Source organism: Rhinichthys klamathensis, unplaced genomic scaffold (assembly GCF_029890125.1).
Source record: "Rhinichthys klamathensis goyatoka isolate OS25496 unplaced genomic scaffold, OSU_Roscu_1.1 h1tg000462l_1, whole genome shotgun sequence".
In the NCBI taxonomy this organism is placed as follows: domain Eukaryota; kingdom Metazoa; phylum Chordata; class Actinopteri; order Cypriniformes; family Leuciscidae; genus Rhinichthys; species Rhinichthys klamathensis.
Genome location: NW_026606951.1, coordinates 300,109 through 322,997, shown reverse-complemented (window position 1 = coordinate 322,997; position 22,889 = coordinate 300,109). Strand labels below are relative to the sequence as shown.

The following is a 22,889-nucleotide window of genomic DNA, read 5'->3' as shown; positions in this document are numbered from 1 at the left end:
AGAGTCTGCTGAAGGTCTCAGGCGAGTCTCAGGCGAGTCTGCCGAAGGTCTGAGGCGGTTCTACTAAAGGTCTCCGGCGAGTCTCAGGTGAGTCTGCCGAAGGTCTGAGGCGGTTCTACTAAAGGTCTCCGGCGGGTCTCCGGTGAGTCCCAGGTTAGTCTGCCGAAGGTCTCAGGTGAGTCTCAGGCGAGTCTGCCGAAGGTCTCAGGCGACTCTCAGGCGAGTCTGCCGAAGGTCTCAGGCGAGTCTCAGGCAGGTCTCAGGCGGGTCTCAGGCGAGTCTGCCGAAGGTCTCAGGCGAGTCTCAGGTGAGTCTCAAGAGAGTCTTAGGAGAGTCTGCTAAAGGTCTCAGGCGACTCTCAGGCGAGTCTGCCGAAGGTCTCAGGCGTGTCTCAGGCGTGTCTCTGGCGTGCCTCAGGCGTGTCTCAGGCGAGTCTGCCGCCCGCCGCCGGGTTCTGCCCGCACCAGTACAGCTTCTCCTCCTCACGCTTCTTCCTCCACTGGCACAGAAGCAACATGCGGAAGGTCTTCTGGAAGGTTTTGTTGCAGAGCGCGTAACACATGGGGTTGACGGTGCTGTTGACGTAACACAGCCAGTATCCCAGATGCCAGAGCGAGAGCGGGATGCAGTCGGAGCAGAAGGTGGACACCAGAACCATGATGTTATACGGCGTCCAGGTGAGGATGAAGGCCAGCAAGATGGCGCTCAGAGTCTGTGCCGCCTTCTTCTCTTTGATCAGCACCATCCTCTTCCTCTTGGTTATCTGGCTTTTTAGTGTGCCGTCGATAGGTTTGGAGGAAGACGAGGAGGAGGGTGCGTTCACGGATTCGGCGGATGAGAAAGACGAGGGTTTTGCGTCTCCGTTGGTGTTCTTTAGTGGAACGGTTGGTTTGAACTTGTAGGAGACGCACTTCTTGCTCCGCGTACCCTAGTGAAAAAAGTATACTTTATTGTATTTGAAATATATTTCCTTTTTCAATAGTACATTGCAAATATACAAACAAAAATTTGTACTATTTTTAAATATATTAATAGTATATAAGCATCATGCTTTTACCTATTTTCACAATGCAACTTTTAACACACTTTAAAATAATTGTACTTTAGTATATTTTCTAAAAATTCTTGAAGTGAAAAGTCTGTTTATTTTTTAAAAGTGTACTTATTTGCACTTTATTAAAAATAAATTTTAGGTATATTTTAACTGTGTGCTGAAAATGTTATAGTATACAATAGTATATTGTACAAAGTACAGCTAAGAATTATTTGTTTATTAATGTGCATTTGTTATTGAAGACAAAGTGTGCAATTTGTAGTATTTGGAATTACTGTAGTACAAGGTATTACTGAGCATATACTTTTTACTCAAATATAATACACTTATAGTATATTGCTTGTATGTTTCAAAGACACTCGCAATGAATGTACTTGTAACGTGTAATAAAGTACACTTTAATATCAATAATCAAGCATGTAATTAGTCCCGACACAGGCATTTAGCACACACAAGTACACTAAATACACTTAAAGTTATGCTTTACTACAATTTAATTACAACTAAAATATACATAGTTCAAAATTAGTTGTTCCAAAATAGCACACTTCAAGTGAAAGGTGCAGTGTGTAATGTATAGCGCCATCTAGTGGTGAGGTTGTGAATTGCACCCAACAGAAGTTACGGTGGTCGACAGGAAGTGATGTCGTCGTCTGAGACAGCAGAGAGGAGCCAGTTCAGCAATGAGGTTTCTTTACAAAGATAAATTAAGAAATTAGGTTTACTTAATTATTCAGTAAAACGATGTTTTGGGGAATATATTGTGACTTGTTCATCAGTGTTTTGCTCGCTGCTTTAGCAGCTTCTTTACACGAAGAACAACACAGTGACGAAACGTGTTTGTCCGCTCAGGGCCACCGTAGAAACATGAATGTAAGCGGACCCGCGGTGTGTGTAGAGAGAAATGCTCATTCTAAGCTAATAAAACCACAACGCTTCATTATGTAAGGTCTTTATACGCCACTGAACACATAGTTATGTTTATGAGATTGCATTCCTGTCAACAGATCCTCCTAAATATTACACACTGCACCTTTAACTAATCATTAACACACTTGAAGTGTGCTGAATTAGTCTAGCTGCAAGTATACTTAGCATATTTTTCTTCACCAGGGTAGGACTCGTTCTGAAGTGGTTCTGCTCGTCGGCTTTGCGTTTGGACGCCTGGAAGACGCCGGGAGACGTGGATCGCTCCTCTTCCTCGGAGGAGGCGTAGCTGTTGAACTCGGCCGCTTTAGGAGTGGAGTTTTGTATGCTTTCGCTCGTATGCTTGCAGCCGCAACACGAGCGAGCGGTTTGAGTCTCGCCACTGGAGTTTGGCGAAGAGTTTACGCCTTGAAGCTCGGCGAGATCTTTAGTGCGTCTCTCGGTTTCCTTATATATCCGACAGTAAAGGATAGTCATGACGGATACAGGGAAATAAAAGGCGGCTATCGCCGTCCCGAAAGTAATCACAGGCTCGGAGAAGAACTGGATCTGACACTGTCGTTCAGGAACCGTCCGTTTTCCCACAAAATACTGCCAGCAGAGGATCGGTGGCGCCCAGAGAACGAAAGACACGAGCCAAGCTAACCCGATCATGATGGCCGCTCGCTTCGGCGTGCGTTTGGCTCGATACGTCAGCGGTCTGGTTATAGAGAAGTAGCGATCGAAGCTAATAACCAGTAGGTTCATCACAGAGGCGTTACTAGCCACATAATCCAACGCTAGCCATAAATCACAGGCTAGGCTTCCGAGAGCCCAGTAGCCCATGAGGATATATGAGGTGTACAGGTTCATGGAGAACACGCCGATGATGAGGTCCGCGAAGGCTAGGCTAAGCAAGTAATAGTTGTTGACCGTCTTCAACTGGCTGTTCACCTTGAAGGACAGCATCACCAGAACGTTCCCAATGATGGTCACGAGGCTCACCACGGCGGAGACGCTAGCGATCGTCACCACTTCCCATAGACTGTGTGTGAACAGGACATCTGAGGCGTTAGCGCTGACGTTCATGATGATCGCAGCGGCTCGGTTCTCCATTCACACGTGGTTCGGCACGTCCATCTCCTGCACAAACACAGACCGAACAGGGACTTCAGATGATAAACTCACTCTTTTATTAGCTCTGGACCCAGACAGTAACATAGTGTCGGCCCACATCCGGCCCACATCCGGTACACGCTGAATCCACAAGTTCCAGATGTGGGCCGGATCTGGGCCGACACGATGTTGTTGTCTGGGGATGTTTAATACAAGGCTATTATCGTTAACTAAAACTACTGAAAACATTTCTGTTAAGTGAAATACAGCTGAAATAAAATAAAATATCAGATAAAACAACTTAAACTAAACAAAAATTTGAAATGTCGTACTAAAATGTCTAACTGGACATAAATAAAAACTGAAACTGAAGTAAAAATAAAATAAACCCAAATAATCCAAAATGTTTTTGTTAATTGAAATGCAGCTGAAATAAAATATAAATATTGGATGAAAAACAAAGTAAATTAGGAATGTTGCATGGCAATAAATTGAAATATGTTCAAGTTGAAGCACTAAAATATCTACCTGGAAGCAAATTAAATAATTAAAATAAAAATTAAATTAAAATTAAATTAAAATAAATGGAATGTACATTTAGTCCAGGGTTTTTATCATTATCAAAACAATCCATTTTTGCTAAGTGAAATACAGCTAAAATAAAATATAAATATTATATAAAAAAAAACTAAATTAAATTAAAAATATTGCATTAAAATGTCTAACTGGAAATAAATAAAAACTGAAACTGATTTTTATTTTTTAATAAACCTAAATAGTCTGTGGCTTTAATCCAGGGTTATTATCCTTTACCAAAACTATAAATAAAACATTTCTGTTAATGGAAATAAAGCTGAAATAAAATCACATACTAGATGAAAAAAAATGCAAAGCACTAAAATGTAAATAAAAAAATAAAAAAGTTAAAATCCTATAAACATACAAAGAATTAAGTTGAAAGTAAAATGAAAACTGATTATATAAAAATAAATGCTAATTCAAAAAACTATAACAGTATATAAATAATACTAAAATACTTTTTTAGATAATTGTCATAAACAATATCTGAATATATCAAGAGATTGAATTTGTTAGAAACCTTTCATGTCTAAAAATCACTGACTTCTCTAAAGTGCTCGAATCAACCTTAAAGAAGTTTATTACAGTATTTGACGATTCATTAATTTAGTTCATCATAGAATATCATCATAATCATCCAATAAAATAGATGATGAGAGCTTCTAAGATTACACGTCGAGCTAATATACTTAATGCCATTTAGAGTCATTATCATTCCATTGAAATCCCATTTGACATCTAATGTCTGATGGTTCATTGATCATCACTGATGGTGTGTGTGTGTGTGCGTATGCGTGTGTGTGTGCGTGTGCGTGTGTGCGTGTGTGTGCGTGTGCGTGTGTGTGTGCGTGTGCGCCTGTGTGTGTGTGTGTGTGTGTGTGTGTGTGCCTTTGTGTGTGTGTGTGTGTGTGTGTGTGCGTGCGTGTGCCTTTGTGTGTGTGTGTGTGTGTGTGTGTGTGTGTGTGTGTGCGCACGCGCCTGTGTGTGCCTCTGTGTGTGCGTGTGTGCATGCGTGCGTGCGTGTGTGTGTGTGTGTGCGTGTGTGTGTGCGTGTGTGTGTGTGCCTGTGTGTGTGTGTGTGTGCGTGTGCGTGTGTGTGTGCGTGTGCGTGTGTGTGTGTGCCAGTGTGTGTGTGTGTGTGTGTGCCTTTGTGTGTGTGTGCGTTTGTGTGTGTGTGTGCGTGTGCCTTTGTGTGTGTGTGTGCCTTTGTGTGTGTGTGTGTGTGTGCGTGCGCGCCTGTGTGTGCCTCTGTGTGTGCGTGTGTGCGTGCGTGCGTGCGTGCGTGTGTGTGTTTGTGTGTGTGTGTGTGTGTGTGTGTGTGTGTGTGTGTGTGTGTGTGTGTGTGTGAAGCGCCTCTAGAGGGCAGTTCCTAATAAAACCTCAGAGAGATCTGAAGCCTGGAGTGACTGAAGACACATCTTGATGTAAGAATGTTTAGATATTTGTGCTGGAAAACAAGACAGAAACACTGAGGAAGAGCATGCAGTAAACATAGGTGACATTTCGTCGAAATCTTACGCACATGGCTCCTTTAGCGTCAATATAACATATGTTATTATGGGTAGGTTTAGGTCTGGGGTAGGGTTACGGTTATGTCGCCTTGGGATCTGCGTCTCATATTGACGCTAAAGGATGCCATGTGCATAAGATTTCGACGAAATGTCAAAAGCGTCACACGTATGACGCCTTGGGATGAGAACGGGCTGGAACATTACATGTCCAAATTAAACTGTGGTAAATCTTGAACGCTTTAGAGCGACAGACTGAAGTTTGATCTCTTCTCAAACACGACACTCGGCAGATTATTGCTGAGGTGAAAAAAGTGAACTTAAAAAGTTACAGAATTTTATGTGTATTGTTATGAAAAATGCACAAAAAATACTATTTAAATCTTTATATGAAATCTATATTTTCAAAAACACATTGTACTCTAAAACTGAGAAACCAAATCCATAACTCTCCACCAGTGGTGTTCCGCATGTGAGTCTGATCTCAGTAGACGAGCGTTCAGTGAGAGTGTGTTCGGCTGCAGTTCCACACGCTTCCACTAGAGGAAACTCTCCTTCATTTCCAGTGCGTCGTTTCTGAGCGCGAGCAGCTCCAGTGGGACCAGTTAACCTGTTCAGATCATGGCCAGGGGATTGATTTTTTGTTGTTGTGTTCACACAGGAAGTTCCAAAACCTTCACCAATTTCATACCATTCCGATGAAGTCGGAGTTTGTTTTTTAACGTAACATTTTTCAGTCACAAATGACCGAAGAGCACTAAAGTGACTCAGAAATCCTCAGTTAAGCATCATCTGTACTGTACATGTACAGCAGGAGCACATGCTCAGATGAGGCGCGCGCACGTGAACAGGCACACGAATGATGTATCAGTGGCTTTTTGTTTCCAGGGAAACAGCGGAGTGATTTCTTTTGAATGATAAAGCCAACATCATCCAAGGCCGAGTGAAACGCTGAGGACAAACCAAACAAACACTTGAGGACCTTCTGGATGAGTTTAACGTGACGCACGCTGATCCTCAAACACACGCGACAAGAGTGCGTGCATGGAAAAATCAAAATCCACAGGATTAATAACCATTTGCTTTGAACTGACGTGATACACAAATAAAACACACTGTTACAGTGTAGCTGCTAATTCACTAAAGCACTTCCTCAGTGTTTCACGTGTTTTCCAACACAAATATCTAAACATTTTTAAAATCAAGGTACATTTACTGGATTAGCTGGAAGATCTCTCAAAACCATGTACATTTAGCTTTAAATTATGAGTGTTCTGAACGCCCAAAACATTCAGTTTTTTAATGTTTAAAAAAAGTTTTTCTTGGTTATGTGAACGTTAAGGGAACGTTCATTCATCAAACATTATGTGTAACTAAAACGTTTCAGAAAAAAAAACCGTTCCATGAATGATGTATAAATGATGTTTTAGTGCTAATTTTTAGAGAAGATTATGAAAGACCAGATGACTTTGAATGAACGTTCTATTAACGTTATTGGAAGAACGTTTGATCATAACTTTGAGAGTATCTTGACTGTTAGCTGATGACAAGATATTAAGTCTTTTTTTCTGAAGAAATAATCAAAATTCTGAGTTTAAAGGGGCTTTATGCAAGAACTTTCCTGTATTAATTGTTTTTTTTATTGTCATTGTGTGAACAGCTTGTAACGAGACTGATGTTTATGTGAAGAACTCGTTCTGGTTTTACAGTAAACAATGAAAAGCACGTGACGTTACGCTCCCGAGAGCCTCTTCCTTCAATCGCACATGAAACTAATGCTTATACAATGTTCAGGGTTATGCAGAAAGAGCCGTTCCGCACTGTAACGTCAGTCATGCAAAGAAAAGAGATTAAGTCTCACATAGTCAGATCTACAGTCTCTAATACACTTTATAATCAGACTTTCATAATTTATTCATGATTTAATGTGGACATGATGCGGTGAATCTCAGATCTGCTGCAAACATCCACATCTCTATGATCAGATGCTTTCTCAGTTCTGTTGCGTGTTTATTGTGTTATTGAGAGGAAAGTGCAGCACATATTACATATTCATCAAATCTCGGACAGATATTCAGAGATTACTTTGAGATGTTTGATAGCAAGTGTTTTCAACAGGATAATGGCTCAGCGCTCACACGGCCGATGACTCTCGACTCTGTCATCATGTTATTGACATCATCCCTGCTGGAAATACACACTGAATCACTGCATTACTCAGTCCTGGGAAAGCTAAATGATAAAAAAGAAGAATGATGGTCAATGCCATTGATTTTATACAGCCTCTAAAAATCACCAAAACACCAGCTGATCCAAACAACATGATGAAGAACAGATCCTGCAGCCGGAATTTTTTTTTTTTTTTTTTTTTGAGCCGCTTTGAATCTTAGTGATAAAAGCAGAAAGATCTGGTTTGCGGATATTTGTCTGTTTCTCTGTTGTGAAGGCGGCATGTGGTGGGCAGATTTCTGAGGAAGCAGATGAATAAATGATGACTGTATATTGGCGGATGATCTGATCTTACTGTCGCTCACAAACACGGACATCCTGAAATATAAGTTTTATATTGAGCATTAAACTCACAGGTGGATTAGACAAAAGATTAACTAATAGATATTGAGTTCATTAAGAATTGCAAACATTTTTGGATTTCAAATTTTCTGAAAGTTTAAATATTCAAGTGAGTCATTCTTATAATCGGGTGATTCACCCAAATAAATCATTATGCTGCTCAGAGATTGTCTTTAAATAAACTAGATCATAAATTGCAATGTCCAGTTTAATTAAGGGTTATTCATTATCTGGAAAAACTACATGAAAGAACAGTGTGAAAACTTGTCAAAACCAAACTGAACTTCAACTAACTAAACTTAGTACTCATTATTAACAAGAACAAACTATGTACGAAAGTGATTAAGAAAAAAGAAATGGTGACTTTTTGACCAATATGAATATTGTATGATATGACCCCACCACGGAATAAAAAAGGTAATTGTAACTTTTAATCTCACAATTCTGACTTTTTTCCCTCTAAATTGCAAGTTTAAATAAATTGGAAGTTTATAACCTGCAATTCTGAGTTTATATATCGCAAATCTGCCTTTTTGCTTACAATTCCGCGTCTATAGCGTTTATATTAGTTTATATTATTTGCGAGTTTATATCTCGCATTTCGGACTTTTTTTCTCTGAATTGTGATATAAACTTGCAAATTACAAGAAAAAGAATCAGAATTGAGATAAAAATGTGCAATTACTTTAATTTTTTTATTTTGTGTTGGAAACAAGCTTCCGCATAAACACTGCTGTGAACCACGACCACTGACTGTGATGAAAGTGCAGCGTCGATCTGCTAATGACCTCTGAGACTCTCCGTCCTCAGTGTTTTCCCGTCTCACGTCACATTCCAGCGAGCCTCAGCTGTGTGTGTGTGTGAGTGTGTGTGAGTGTGTGTGTGTGTGTGGTGATCTGACCCGTGTCTAATGTTCCTGCAGTTCTGCTGCGACTGACAAACTTCCTCCAGCGGTGAGTTTGTGTTCGAGTCTCAGGTGAAGCTGCAGACGCATCAAACTGCAGAAAATCCTGGAACCCATTTATCATTCGGTTCATTTATGTGCAACACACTGCAAAAAATGAAATCTGCAGTATTTTCTCTTGTTTTCTAGTTGTGGCGAGAGGAGCAAACCACAGACAGTGGGTGTGGCATCAGGCCTCAGAGAGAAATAAAACATAAAAATGTCCAAAAGGGAATGAAGTGTCCAAGGGGGGAAAGTGTCCAAATTAACAGGGGATCTATAGAGTCCTCGTCGTGCCGGGGAATCGTGAAGGAAGGACCCGTGTTCAGTCAGGATGGGTCCAGGTCCGAAGTCTTCATCTATACAGCGCTTTAACAATCTAGAGTTTCACAGCAGCTTTACAGTGATAACAGGAGATTACAGTAACAGAGAGTGTTTAGGCTTTACAGCAGCTCTAGAATAAAGTTATTGTCCAGATAAAGTTAGTTCTGATTGATTCACTTCCGTTGCAAAGATCAATAGTGATTAACTTAGGGGCCGCTAACACAACACCGTTTTAAACGTTTTAAACTTTAATGTGTTCCGGCCGTTCATTTGAACGACAACAGTGTTTGGTGGCTCGAGAACGCAAATTTTGAAACAGGTTCCAAGGTGCAAGTTTTTAAACGTTATCTCCGTGTAAACTTCAAAAACTGTGAAAAGGGTGACGGCGTGCACATGCATATTAAGTGTTTAGTCTATAGACACCATATGGCAGTGTGGGAATCCCTCCATGCCGCCCTTCCTAGGCCCTCAAGGAAAAGAGACCGGTCTGTTGAGGAAAGTATTCAACATTTAAGTGTTTAAGTATTCAGTGGCTGTGACGAGGGTTCATTAGATTCAGATGTGCCTCATCACACACCACCAGTCCTGGGTGTTACAGCGCCTCCTCTCTCACACAAACTCCTGTCGGGAACCTGGTGAAGGGTGGCGATCTAAAGTTCACCCAACAATGAGAACCAATGAGGATCATTCTAGTGTTACGCAGCACGTTTGAGCTTCAGCAAGAACCAATGAGGTTCATTCTCGTGTTACGCAGCACGTTTGAGCTTCAGCAAGAACCAATGAGGATCATTCTCGTGTTACGCAGCACGTTTGAGCTTCAGCAAGAACCAATGAGGTTCATTCTCGTGTTACGCAGCACGTTTGAGCTTCAGCAAGAACCAATGAGGTTCATTCTCGTGTTACGCAGCACGTTTGAGCTTCAGCAAGAACCAATGAGGTTCATTCTCGTGTTACGCAGCACGTTTGAGCTTCAGCAAGAACCAATGAGGTTCATTCTCGTGTTACGCAGCACGTTTGAGCTTCAGCGAGAACCAATGAGGTTCATTCTCGTGTTACGCAGCACGTTTGAGCTTCAGCAAGAACCAATGAGGTTCATTCTCATGTTACGCAGCACGTTTGAGCTTCAGCAAGAACCAATGAGGTTCATTCTCATGTTACGCAGCACGTTTGAGCTTCTGCAAGAACCAATGAGGATCATTCTCGTGTTACGCAGCACGTTTGAGCTTCAGCAAGAACCAATGAGGATCATTCTCGTGTTACGCAGCACGTTTGAGCTTCAGCAAGAACCAATGAGGATCATTCTCGTGTTACGCAGCACGTTTGAGCTTCAGCAAGAACCAATGAGGTTCATTCTCATGTCACGCAGCACGTTTGAGCTTCAGCAAGAACCAATGAGGATCATTCTCGTGTTACGCAGCACGTTTGAGCTTCAGCAAGAACCAATGAGGATCATTCTCGTGTTACGCAGCACGTTTGAGCTTCAGCAAGAACCAATGAGGATCATTCTCGTGTTACGCAGCACGTTTGAGCTTCTGCAAGAACCAATGAGGTTCATTCTCATGTCACGCAGCACGTTTGAGCTTCAGCAAGAACCAATGAGGATCATTCTCGTGTTACGCAGCACGTTTGAGCTTCAGCAAGAACCAATGAGGTTCATTCTCGTGTTACGCAGCACGTTTGAGCTTCAGCAAGAACCAATGAGGATCATTCTCGTGTTACGCAGCACGTTTGAGCTTCAGCAAGAACCAATGAGGTTCATTCTCGTGTTACGCAGCACGTTTGAGCTTCAGCAAGAACCAATGAGGTTCATTCTCGTGTTACGCAGCACGTTTGAGCTTCAGCAAGAACCAATGAGGTTCATTCTCGTGTTACGCAGCACGTTTGAGCTTCAGCAAGAACCAATGAGGATCATTCTCGTGTTACGCAGCACGTTTGAGCTTCAGCAAGAACCAATGAGGTTCATTCTCGTGTTACGCAGCACGTTTGAGCTTCAGCAAGAACCAATGAGGTTCATTCTCGTGTTACGCAGCACGTTTGAGCTTCAGCAAGAACCAATGAGGTTCATTCTCGTGTTACGCAGCACGTTTGAGCTTCTGCAAGAACCAATGAGGTTCATTCTCGTGTTACGCAGCACGTTTGAGCTTCAGCGAGAACCAATGAGGTTCATTCTCGTGTTACGCAGCACGTTTGAGCTTCAGCAAGAACCAATGAGGTTCATTCTCGTGTTACGCAGCACGTTTGAGCTTCAGCAAGAACCAATGAGGATCATTCTCGTGTTACGCAGCACGTTTGAGCTTCTACAAGAACCAATGAGGTTCATTCTCGTGTTACGCAGCACGTTTGAGCTTCCGCAAGAACCAATGAGGTTCATTCTCGTGTTACGCAGCACGTTTGAGCTTCAGCAAGAACCAATGAGGTTCATTCTCATGTTACGCAGCACGTTTGAGCTTCTGCAAGAACCAATGAGGTTCATTCTCGTGTTACGCAGCACGTTTGAGCTTCAGCAAGAACCAATGAGGATCATTCTCGTGTTACGCAGCACGTTTGAGCTTCTGCAAGAACCAATGAGGATCATTCTCATGTTACGCAGCACGTTTGAGCTTCTGCAAGAACCAATGAGGATCATTCTCGTGTTACGCAGCACGTTTGAGCTTCTGCAAGAACCAATGAGGTTCATTCTCGTGTTACGCAGCACGTTTGAGCTTCAGCGAGAACCAATGAGGTTCATTCTCCTGTTACGCAGCACGTTTGAGCTTCAGCGAGAACCAATGAGGATCATTCTCATGTTACGCAGCACGTTTGAGCTTCTGCAAGAACCAATGAGGTTCATTCTCGTGTTACTCAGCACGTTTGAGCTTCGGCAAGAACCAATGAGGATCATTCTCATGTTACGCAGCACGTTTGAGCTTCTGCAAGAACCAATGAGGTTCATTCTCGTGTTACTCAGCACGTTTGAGCTTCGGCAAGAACCAATGAGGTTCATTCTCGTGTTACGCAGCACGTTTGAGCTTCAGCAAGAACCAATGAGGATCATTCTCATGTTACGCAGCACGTTTGAGCTTCTGCAAGAACCAATGAGGATCATTCTCGTGTTACGCAGCACGTTTGAGCTTCTGCAAGAACCAATGAGGTTCATTCTCGTGTTACTCAGCACGTTTGAGCTTCGGCAAGAACCAATGAGGTTCATTCTCGTGTTACGCAGCACGTTTGAGCTTCGGCAAGAACCAATGAGGTTCATTCTCGTGTTACGCAGCACGTTTGAGCTTCACCAAGAACCAATGAGGATCATTCTCGTGTTACGCAGCACGTTTGAGCTTCAGCAAGAACCAATGAGGTTCATTCTCGTGTTACTCAGCACGTTTGAGCTTCGGCAAGAACCAATGAGGTTCATTCTCGTGTTACGCAGCACGTTTGAGCTTCACCAAGAACCAATGAGGTTCATTCTCGTGTTACGCAGCACGTTTGAGCTTCTGCAAGAACCAATGAGGTTCATTCTCGTGTTACGCAGCACGTTTGAGCTTCACCAAGAACCAATGAGGATCATTCTCGTGTTACGCAGCACGTTTGAGCTTCGGCAAGAACCAATGAGGATCATTCTCGTGTTACGCAGCAAGTTTGAGCTTCGGCAAGAACCAATGAGGTTCATTCTCGTGTTACGCAGCACGTTTGAGCTTCTGCAAGAACCAATGAGGATCATTCTCGTGTTACGCAGCACGTTTGAGCTTCGGCAAGAACCAATGAGGTTCATTCTCGTGTTACGCAGCACGTTTGAGCTTCGGCAAGAACCAATGAGGATCATTCTCGTGTTATGCAGCACGTTTGAGCTTCGGCAAGAACCAATGAGGATCATTCTCGTGTTACGCAGCACGTTTGAGCTTCTGCAAGAACCAATGAGGTTCATTCTCGTGTTACGCAGCACGTTTGAGCTTCTGCAAGAACCAATGAGGTTCATTCTCGTGTTACGCAGCACGTTTGAGCTTCAGCAAGAACCAATGAGGATCATTCTCGTGTTACGCAGCACGTTTGAGCTTCAGCAAGAACCAATGAGGATCATTCTTGTGTTACGCAGCACGTTTGAGCTTCTGCAAGAACCAATGAGGATCATTCTCATGTTACGCAGTACGTTTGAGCTTCTGCAAGAACCAATGAGGTTCATTCTCGTGTTACGCAGCACGTTTGAGCTTCAGCAAGAACCAATGAGGTTCATTCTTGTGTTACGCAGCACGTTTTAGCTTCAGCAAGAACCAATGAGGATCATTCTCATGTTACGCAGCACGTTTGAGCTTCTGCAAGAACCAATGAGGATCATTCTCGTGTTACGCAGCACGTTTGAGCTTCTGCAAGAACCAATGAGGTTCATTCTCGTGTTACGCAGCACGTTTGAGCTTCAGCGAGAACCAATGAGGTTCATTCTCCTGTTACGCAGCACGTTTGAGCTTCAGCGAGAACCAATGAGGTTCATTCTCGTGTTACGCAGCACGTTTGAGCTTCAGCAAGAACCAATGAGGATCATTCTCATGTTACGCAGCACGTTTGAGCTTCTGCAAGAACCAATGAGGTTCATTCTCGTGTTACTCAGCACGTTTGAGCTTCGGCAAGAACCAATGAGGTTCATTCTCGTGTTACGCAGCACGTTTGAGCTTCAGCAAGAACCAATGAGGATCATTCTCATGTTACGCAGCACGTTTGAGCTTCTGCAAGAACCAATGAGGTTCATTCTCGTGTTACTCAGCACGTTTGAGCTTCGGCAAGAACCAATGAGGTTCATTCTCGTGTTACGCAGCACGTTTGAGCTTCACCAAGAACCAATGAGGATCATTCTCGTGTTACGCAGCACGTTTGAGCTTCACCAAGAACCAATGAGGATCATTCTCGTGTTACGCAGCACGTTTGAGCTTCAGCAAGAACCAATGAGGTTCATTCTCGTGTTACGCAGCACGTTTGAGCTTCAGCGAGAACCAATGAGGATCATTCTCATGTTACGCAGCACGTTTGAGCTTCTGCAAGAACCAATGAGGTTCATTCTCGTGTTACGCAGCACGTTTGAGCTTCACCAAGAACCAATGAGGATCATTCTCGTGTTACGCAGCACGTTTGAGCTTCTGCAAGAACCAATGAGGTTCATTCTCGTGTTACGCAGCACGTTTGAGCTTCACCAAGAACCAATGAGGATCATTCTCGTGTTACGCAGCACGTTTGAGCTTCGGCAAGAACCAATGAGGTTCATTCTCGTGTTACGCAGCACGTTTGAGCTTCGGCAAGAACCAATGAGGATCACTCTCGTGTTACGCAGCACGTTTGAGCTTCGGCAAGAACCAATGAGGATCATTCTCGTGTTACGCAGCACGTTTGAGCTTCTGCAAGAACCAATGAGGTTCATTCTCGTGTTACGCAGCACGTTTGAGTTTCTGCAAGAACCAATGAGGTTCATTCTCGTGGTACGCAGCACGTTTGAGCTTCAGCGAGAACCAATGAGGTTCATTCTCGTGTTACGCAGCACGTTTGAGCTTCAGCGAGAACCAATGAGGATCATTCTCGTGTTACGCAGCACGTTTGAGCTTCTGCAAGAACCAATGAGGTTCATTCTCGTGTTACGCAGCACGTTTGAGCTTCTGCAAGAACCAATGAGGATCATTCTCGTGTTACGCAGCACGTTTGAGCTTCTGCAAGAACCAATGAGGATCATTCTTGTGTTACGCAGCACGTTTGAGCTTCTGCAAGAACCAATGAGGTTCATTCTCGTGTTACGCAGCACGTTTGAGCTTCGGCAAGAACCAATGAGGATCATTCTCGTGTTACGCAGCACGTTTGAGCTTCGGCAAGAATCAATGAGGTTCATTCTCGTGTTACGCAGCACGTTTGAGCTTCTGCAAGAACCAATGAGCTTCATTCTCGTGTTATGCAGCACGTTTGAGCTTCTGCAAGAACCAATGAGGTTCATTCTCGTGTTACGCAGCACGTTTGAGCTTCGGCAAGAACCAATGAGGATCATTCTCGTGTTACGCAGCACGTTTGAGCTTCGGCAAGAACCAATGAGGTTCATTCTCGTGTTACGCAGCACGTTTGAGCTTCGGCAAGAACCAATGAGGATCATTCTCGTGTTACGCAGCACGTTTGAGCTTCAGCGAGAACCAATGAGGTTCATTCTCGTGTTACGCAGCACGTTTGAGCTTCAGCGAGAACCAATGAGGATCATTCTCGTGTTACGCAGCACGTTTGAGCTTCTGCAAGAACCAATGAGGTTCATTCTCGTGTTACGCAGCACGTTTGAGCTTCAGCAAGAACCAATGAGGTTCATTCTCGTGTTACGCAGCACGTTTGAGCTTCAGCAAGAACCAATGAGGTTCATTCTCGTGTTACGCAGCACGTTTGAGCTTCAGCAAGAACCAATGAGGTTCATTCTCGTGTTACGCAGCACGTTTGAGCTTCTGCAAGAACCAATGAGGATCATTCTTGTGTTACGCAGCACGTTTGAGCTTCTGCAAGAACCAATGAGGTTCATTCTCGTGTTACTCAGCACGTTTGAGCTTCAGCAAGAACCAATGAGGTTCATTCTTGTGTTACGCAGCACGTTTGAGCTTCTGCAAGAACCAATGAGGATCATTCTTGTGTTACGCAGCACGTTTGAGCTTCTGCAAGAACCAATGAGGATCATTCTTGTGTTTCGCAGCACGTTTGAGCTTCAGCAAGAACCAATGAGGTTCATTCTCGTGTTACGCAGCACGTTTGAGCTTCAGCAAGAACCAATGAGGTTCATTCTCGTGTTACGCAGCACGTTTGAGCTTCTGCAAGAACCAATGAGGATCATTCTTGTGTTACGCAGCACGTTTGAGCTTCTGCAAGAACCAATGAGGATCATTCTTGTGTTTCGCAGCACGTTTGAGCTTCTGCAAGAACCAATGAGGTTCATTCTTGTGTTACGCAGCACGTTTGAGCTTCTGCAAGAACCAATGAGGATCATTCTTGTGTTACGCAGCACGTTTGAGCTTCTGCAAGAACCAATGAGGATCATTCTTGTGTTTCGCAGCACGTTTGAGCTTCTGCAAGAACCAATGAGGTTCATTCTTGTGTTACGCAGCACGTTTGAGCTTCAGCAAGAACCAATGAGGTTCATTCTCGTGTTACGCAGCACGTTTGAGCTTCAGCAAGAACCAATGAGGTTCATTCTTGTGTTAAGCAGCACGTTTGAGCTTCAGCAAGAACCAATGAGGTTCATTCTCGTGTTACGCAGCACGTTTGAGCTTCAGCAAGAACCAATGAGGTTCATTCTTGTGTTAAGCAGCACGTTTGAGCTTCAGCAAGAACCAATGAGGTTCATTCTCGTGTTACGCAGCACGTTTGAGCTTCAGCAAGAACCAATGAGGATCATTCTCGTGTTACGCAGCACGTTTGAGCTTCTGCAAGAACCAATGAGGTTCATTCTCGTGTTACGCAGCACGTTTGAGCTTCTGCAAGAACCAATGAGGTTCATTCTCGTGTTACGCAGCACGTTTGAGCTTCAGCAAGAACCAATGAGGTTCATTCTTGTGTTAAGCAGCACGTTTGAGCTTCAGCAAGAACCAATGAGGTTCATTCTCGTGTTACGCAGCACGTTTGAGCTTCAGCAAGAACCAATGAGGTTCATTCTCGTGTTACGCAGCACGTTTGAGCTTCAGCAAGAACCAATGAGGATCATTCTCGTGTTACGCAGCACGTTTGAGCTTCTGCAAGAACCAATGAGGTTCATTCTCGTGTTACGCAGCACGTTTGAGCTTCAGCAAGAACCAATGAGGTTCATTCTTGTGTTACGCAGCACGTTTTAGCTTCAGCAAGAACCAATGAGGTTCATTCTTGTGTTACGCAGCACGTTTTAGCTTCAGCAAGAACCAATGAGGTTCATTCTCGTGTTACGCAGCACGTTTGAGCTTCAGCAAGAACCAATGAGGTTCATTCTCGTGTTACGCAGCACGTTTGAGCTTCTGCAAGAACCAATGAGGTTCATCCTCGTGTTACGCAGCACGTTTGAGCTTCTGCAAGAACCAATGAGGTTCATTCTTGTGTTACGCAGCACGTTTGAGCTTCTGCAAGAACCAATGAGGTTCATTCTTGTGTTACGCAGCACGTTTGAGCTTCTGCAAGAACCAATGAGGTTCATTCTTGTGTTACGCAGCACGTTTGAGCTTCTGCAAGAACCAATGAGGTTCATTCTTGTGTTACGCAGCACGTTTGAGCTTCTGCAAGAACCAATGAGGATCATTCTTGTGTTACGCAGCACGTTTGAGCTTCTGCAAGAACCAATGAGGATCATTCTTGTGTTACGCAGCACGTTTGAGCTTCTGCAAGAACCAATGAGGATCATTCTCGTGTTACGCAGCACGTTTGAGCTTCTGCAAGAACCAATGAGGTTCATTCTCGTGTTACGCAGCACGTTTGAGCTTCAGCAAGAACCAATGAGGTTCATTCTCGTGTTACGCAGCACGTTTGAGCTTCAGCAAGAACCAATGAGGTTCATCCTCGTGTTACGCAGCACGTTTGAGCTTCTGCAAGAACCAATGAGGTTCATTCTCGTGTTACGCAGCACGTTTGAGCTTCAGCAAGAACCAATGAGGTTCATCCTCGTGTTACGCAGCACGTTTGAGCTTCTGCAAGAACCAATGAGGTTCATTCTTGTGTTACGCAGCACGTTTGAGCTTCTGCAAGAACCAATGAGGTTCATTCTTGTGTTACGCAGCACGTTTGAGCTTCTGCAAGAACCAATGAGGTTCATTCTTGTGTTACGCAGCACGTTTGAGCTTCTGCAAGAACCAATGAGGTTCATTCTTGTGTTACGCAGCACGTTTGAGCTTCTGCAAGAACCAATGAGGATCATTCTTGTGTTACGCAGCACGTTTGAGCTTCTGCAAGAACCAATGAGGATCATTCTTGTGTTACGCAGCACGTTTGAGCTTCTGCAAGAACCAATGAGGATCATTCTTGTGTTACGCAGCACGTTTGAGCTTCTGCAAGAACCAATGAGGATCATTCTCGTGTTACGCAGCACGTTTGAGCTTCTGCAAGAACCAATGAGGTTCATTCTCGTGTTACGCAGCACGTTTGAGCTTCAGCAAGAACCAATGAGGTTCATTCTCGTGTTACGCAGCACGTTTGAGCTTCAGCAAGAGCCAATGAGGTTCATTCTCGTGTTACGCAGCACGTTTGAGCTTCAGCAAGAACCAATGAGGATCATTCTCGTGTTACGCAGCACGTTTGAGCTTCGGCAAGAACCAATGAGGTTCATTCTCGTGTTACGCAGCACGTTTGAGCTTCTGCAAGAACCAATGAGGTTCATTCTCGTGTTACGCAGCACGTTTGAGCTTCAGCAAGAACCAATGAGGTTCATTCTCGTGTTACGCAGCACGTTTGAGCTTCTGCAAGAACCAATGAGGTTCATTCTCGTGTTACGCAGCACGTTTGAGCTTCTGCAAGAACCAATGAGGTTCATTCTCGTGTTACGCAGCACGTTTGAGCTTCTGCAAGAACCAATGAGGTTCATTCTCGTGTTACGCAGCACGTTTGAGCTTCAGCAAGAACCAATGAGGTTCATTCTCGTGTTACGCAGCACGTTTGAGCTTCGGCAAGAACCAATGAGGTTCATTCTCGTGTTACGCAGCACGTTTGAGCTTCGGCAAGAACCAATGAGGTTCATTCTCGTGTTACGCAGCACGTTTGAGCTTCTGCAAGAACCAATGAGGTTCATTCTCGTGTTACGCAGCACGTTTGAGCTTCAGCAAGAACCAATGAGGTTCATTCTCGTGTTACGCAGCACGTTTGAGCTTCGGCAAGAACCAATGAGGTTCATTCTCGTGTTACGCAGCACGTTTGAGCTTCGGCAAGAACCAATGAGGTTCATTCTCGTGTTACGCAGCACGTTTGAGCTTCGGCAAGAACCAATGAGGTTCATTCTCGTGTTACGCAGCACGTTTGATCTTCTGCAAGAACCAATGAGGTTCATTCTCGTGTTACGCAGCACGTTTGATCTTCTGCAAGAACCAATGAGGTTCATTCTCATGTTACGCAGCACGTTTGAGCTTCAGCAAGAACCAATGAGGTTCATTCTCATGTTACGCAGCACGTTTGAGCTTCTGCAAGAACCAATGAGGTTCATTCTCATGTTACGCAGCACGTTTGAGCTTCAGCAAGAACCAATGAGGTTCATTCTCGTGTTTCGCAGCACGTTTGAGCTTCAGCAAGAACCAATGAGGTTCATTCAATGAGTTTTTTTATCTTGTGTTATGCAGGTTGTGAATAAAAGCCTAAATTAAATCTGTTCATCATATAAAACGATCAATCTGTTCAGAAATTTGATCTAAACCGCTCAGTTCATATGGATTAGTTTTACAATCTAATTAATGAACTTTTTGAAGCATCAAAGTGGTAGTTGAGTAACTGTCAATGGAGGGACAGAAATCTCTCAGATTTCATCAAAAAGATCTTAATTTGTGTTCTGAAGATGTACGAAAGTCTAATGGGTTTGGAACGACATAAGGGTGAGTAATTAATGACAGAGTTTTCATTTTTTGGTGAACAATCCCTTTAATGTACGGGGTGGCGCTGATAATAAGGGCGAGGCAGCCGTTCCGTCACACAGCACAAATATATAAATATATAAATATTCTTAAATACATCTAAACATTCCTGCAAAATTACATATTAATAAGCCTTGTATATTTTTCTGACACCATTGGCAGATATTTGTTCTTGTTTTAAGCAAAAACTCACTTCATTTTGATCAATTTCTCTTCTTTTCTCAAGTCACGTTGCTTCTCCAGTAAATGTATCTTGATTTAAGAATGTTTTGATATTTGTGCTGGAAAACAAGACCGAAATATTGAGGAATAACATCCTTTTTTTCTTCTTCAGTGCGTTAGTCAATATGTCTGATTTGACTGTGTTTTGCAGCGTCTCGGGTCAGAACGCTTGTATTTCCCCAGCGTTTGGGCTCCTTTTAGTTCTCTGCAGGACTCGTTAAAATCATGGCTGACCGCCTCTAATCTGTGTCGTGTTCATGTGTGATTAGTTCTGATGAGAGACGGATAGAAACAGTGACCTCTATCAGATGTCAGCACTGCTTCTGCTCTACATGATGAATGTTAAAGCATTTGTAGTGTGAATGAAATTCAGGATCACAATCCTGTTCAACAGACCCAGACTGACGCCTGCTTCACTTATGCTTTATGGTGATTCTGTGTAAGCAAACACACTTATGAAGTCACTAAAGTTCTCAAAACTCCATACAATGCTTCGGTCTCTCTTATATAAAATATTATAACATGTCTTGTTGTTCTTTTGCTTTTTATTGCAATGTACAGCACTTTGGAACTACTGTGGTAGCCTGTAAGGTTCTATATAAATAAATAAACAAACGAACGAAATATCTAAAATCACACAGTTACAAAAGGACTCGATGTATAATGAAGATCTGAATGGTTCAGCTGCGTTAACAGTGAACAGGGAACGTTCTGGCAAGATTCTCTCAACGTTATAAAGAAATGTTCTTCTAGTAACTTTATTAGAATTCGTTCCATGTTTTCCAGTTTTTAATAATGTTCTCAAAACATTAGCACAAAAACATTATTTATACATAATTTATTGAACGTTTTTTCTGAAACATTTTAGTCCAGATAACTTGATGTTCAATTATAACAAATATACATATATATATATAACAAATGTTCTAATAACGTTACTGGAAGAACATTAAGAGAACCTTGCCAGAACGTTCCAATAACTCTTGCAATAATGATGGAGTCCAGATTAGCGTTTCTGCACAAATATTCACTAGAGGGAAAAGTGTGACAACTTGCCCCAGTACGTTCCACACGATTGACCAAGACTGAAGCTGTACTTACAGAAACCACACGTCCCAGCAGCGGCTTCATGAAGACACAGGGACAGAAGTCCTGCGGTAAACATGGTAAACGACTCCAGTTTTACTCCTCCAGTGCTTATAAATCCACTTTGAGCGAAATGTTCCATCCAAACATGCAGTGAAACCTGCACACATGTCACACTGAGTTACTCCAGCGCTTCACATGCACACTGAAGTGATGAAGAGAGAGAATGAAGATGAAGAACCCTGAGAGCAGCAGCAGAAGTGATGAGAGAGAGAGAGAGAGAGCTGTGACTCCTCACTGACGACACATACGCAGCTGACGCTCACACTGAGAGAGAGAGAGAGAGAGAGGGAGAGAGAGAGAGAGAGAGAGAGAGAGAGAGAGAGAGTAACCACGGATGACTGAACGCTGATAAAGTCATGTGAAGACTGGAGAAAGTCAAGGAGCAAGACAAGAGAAGCTGTGAGGGAAACAGGAGCAGCGAGAGGGCGAGCGGTCGCTCATAACTAGCTGGTTAATTGCCCTATGGCAAGCCGTTTTAGCTTAAAATGTCCCCAGCGTTATTTATCATAATTGATTCTTACTAGTAAAATTTCACTGGGAGAGCTCTCTAATTGGAATTCTTACTAGTAAATTTTCATTTTTGAGAGCTCTCTAATTGGAATTCTTACCAGTAAAATTTAATTTGGATAGCTTTCTAATTGGGATTCTTACCAGTAAGAATTCATTTCTAATTGGGATTCTTACTAGTAAAAAATAATTCGGAGAGCTTTCTAATTGGGATTCTTACCAGTAAAAATTAATTCGGATAGCTTTCTAATTGGGATTCTTACCAGGAAAAATTAATTCGGATAGCTCTCTAATTGGGATTCTTACTATTAAAATTTCATTTGGAAAGCTCTCTAATTGGAATTCTTACCAGTAAAAATTAATTCGGAGAGCTTTCTAATTGGGATTCTTACCAGTAAAAATTAATTCGGATAGCTTTCTTATTGGGATTCTTACCAGTAAAAATTCATTTGGAGAGCTCTCTAATTGGGATTCTTACCAGTAAAAATTAATTCGGATAGCTTTCTAATTGGGATTCTTACCAGTAAAAATTTATTCGGATAGCTCTCTAATTGGGATTCTTACTATTAAAATTTCATTTGGAGAGCTCTTTAATAGGAATTCTTACTAGTAAAATTTCATTTGGAGAGCTCTCTAATTGGAATTCTTTATAGTAAATTTTCATTTGGAGAGCTCTCTAATTGAAATTCTTTATTGTAAAATTTCATTTGGAGAGCTCTCTAATTGGAATTCTCTATAGTAAAATTTCATTTGAACAGTTCTTTAATTGGAATTCTTACTAGTAAAATTTAATTTGGAGAGCTCTCTAATTGGGATTCTTTATAGTAAAATTTCATTTGGAGAGCTCTTTAATTGGAATTCTTTATAGTGAAATTGAATTTGGAGAGCTCTAATTGGAATTCTTTATAGTAAAATTGAATTTGGAGAGCTCTCTAATTGGAATTCTTTATAGTAAAATTTCATTTGGAGAGTTCTTTAATTAGAATTCTTTATAGTAAAATTTCATTTGGAGAGCTCTCTAATTGGGATTCTTTATAGTAAAATTTCATTTGGAGAGCTCTCTAATTGGAATTCTTTATAGTAAAAGTTCATTTGGATAGCTCTCTAATTGGAATTCTTTATAGTAAAATTTCATTTGGATAGCTCTCTAATTGGAATTCTTACTAGTAAAAAATAATTTGGAGAGCTTTCTAACTGGAATTCTTACTAGTAAAATTTCATTAGGAGAGCTTTCTAATTGGGATTCTTACTATTAAAATTTAAATTGGAGAGCTCTCTAATTGGGATTCTTACTATTAAAATTTAAATTGGAGAGCTTTCTAATTGGGATTCTTACCATTAAAATTTCATTTGGAGCTCTCTAATTGGAATTCTTACTAGTAAAATTTCATTTGGAGAGCTCTCTAAGTGGAATTCTTACCAGTAAAAAATAATTCGGAGAGCTAATAAGTTAATAAATTAGAGAG

At 42.3% G+C, this 22,889-nt stretch overlaps 1 protein-coding gene across 1 annotated transcript; it reads right to left on the bottom strand.

Annotated features, from left to right (window-relative positions):
* Nucleotides 1-405: 405 nt before the first annotated feature.
* On the bottom strand, nt 406-21,007 carry chrm5a (cholinergic receptor, muscarinic 5a). The gene is made up of 3 exons (XM_056236732.1): nt 20,869-21,007; nt 2,165-3,103; nt 406-928 (listed from the first exon to the last, which is right to left on the bottom strand). The coding sequence occupies exons 2-3, from the start codon at nt 3,074-3,076 to the stop codon at nt 425-427; spliced, it is 1,416 nt and encodes a 471-aa protein (XP_056092707.1). The 5' UTR covers nt 3,077-3,103; nt 20,869-21,007; the 3' UTR covers nt 406-424.
* Nucleotides 21,008-22,889: the final 1,882 nt, after the last annotated feature.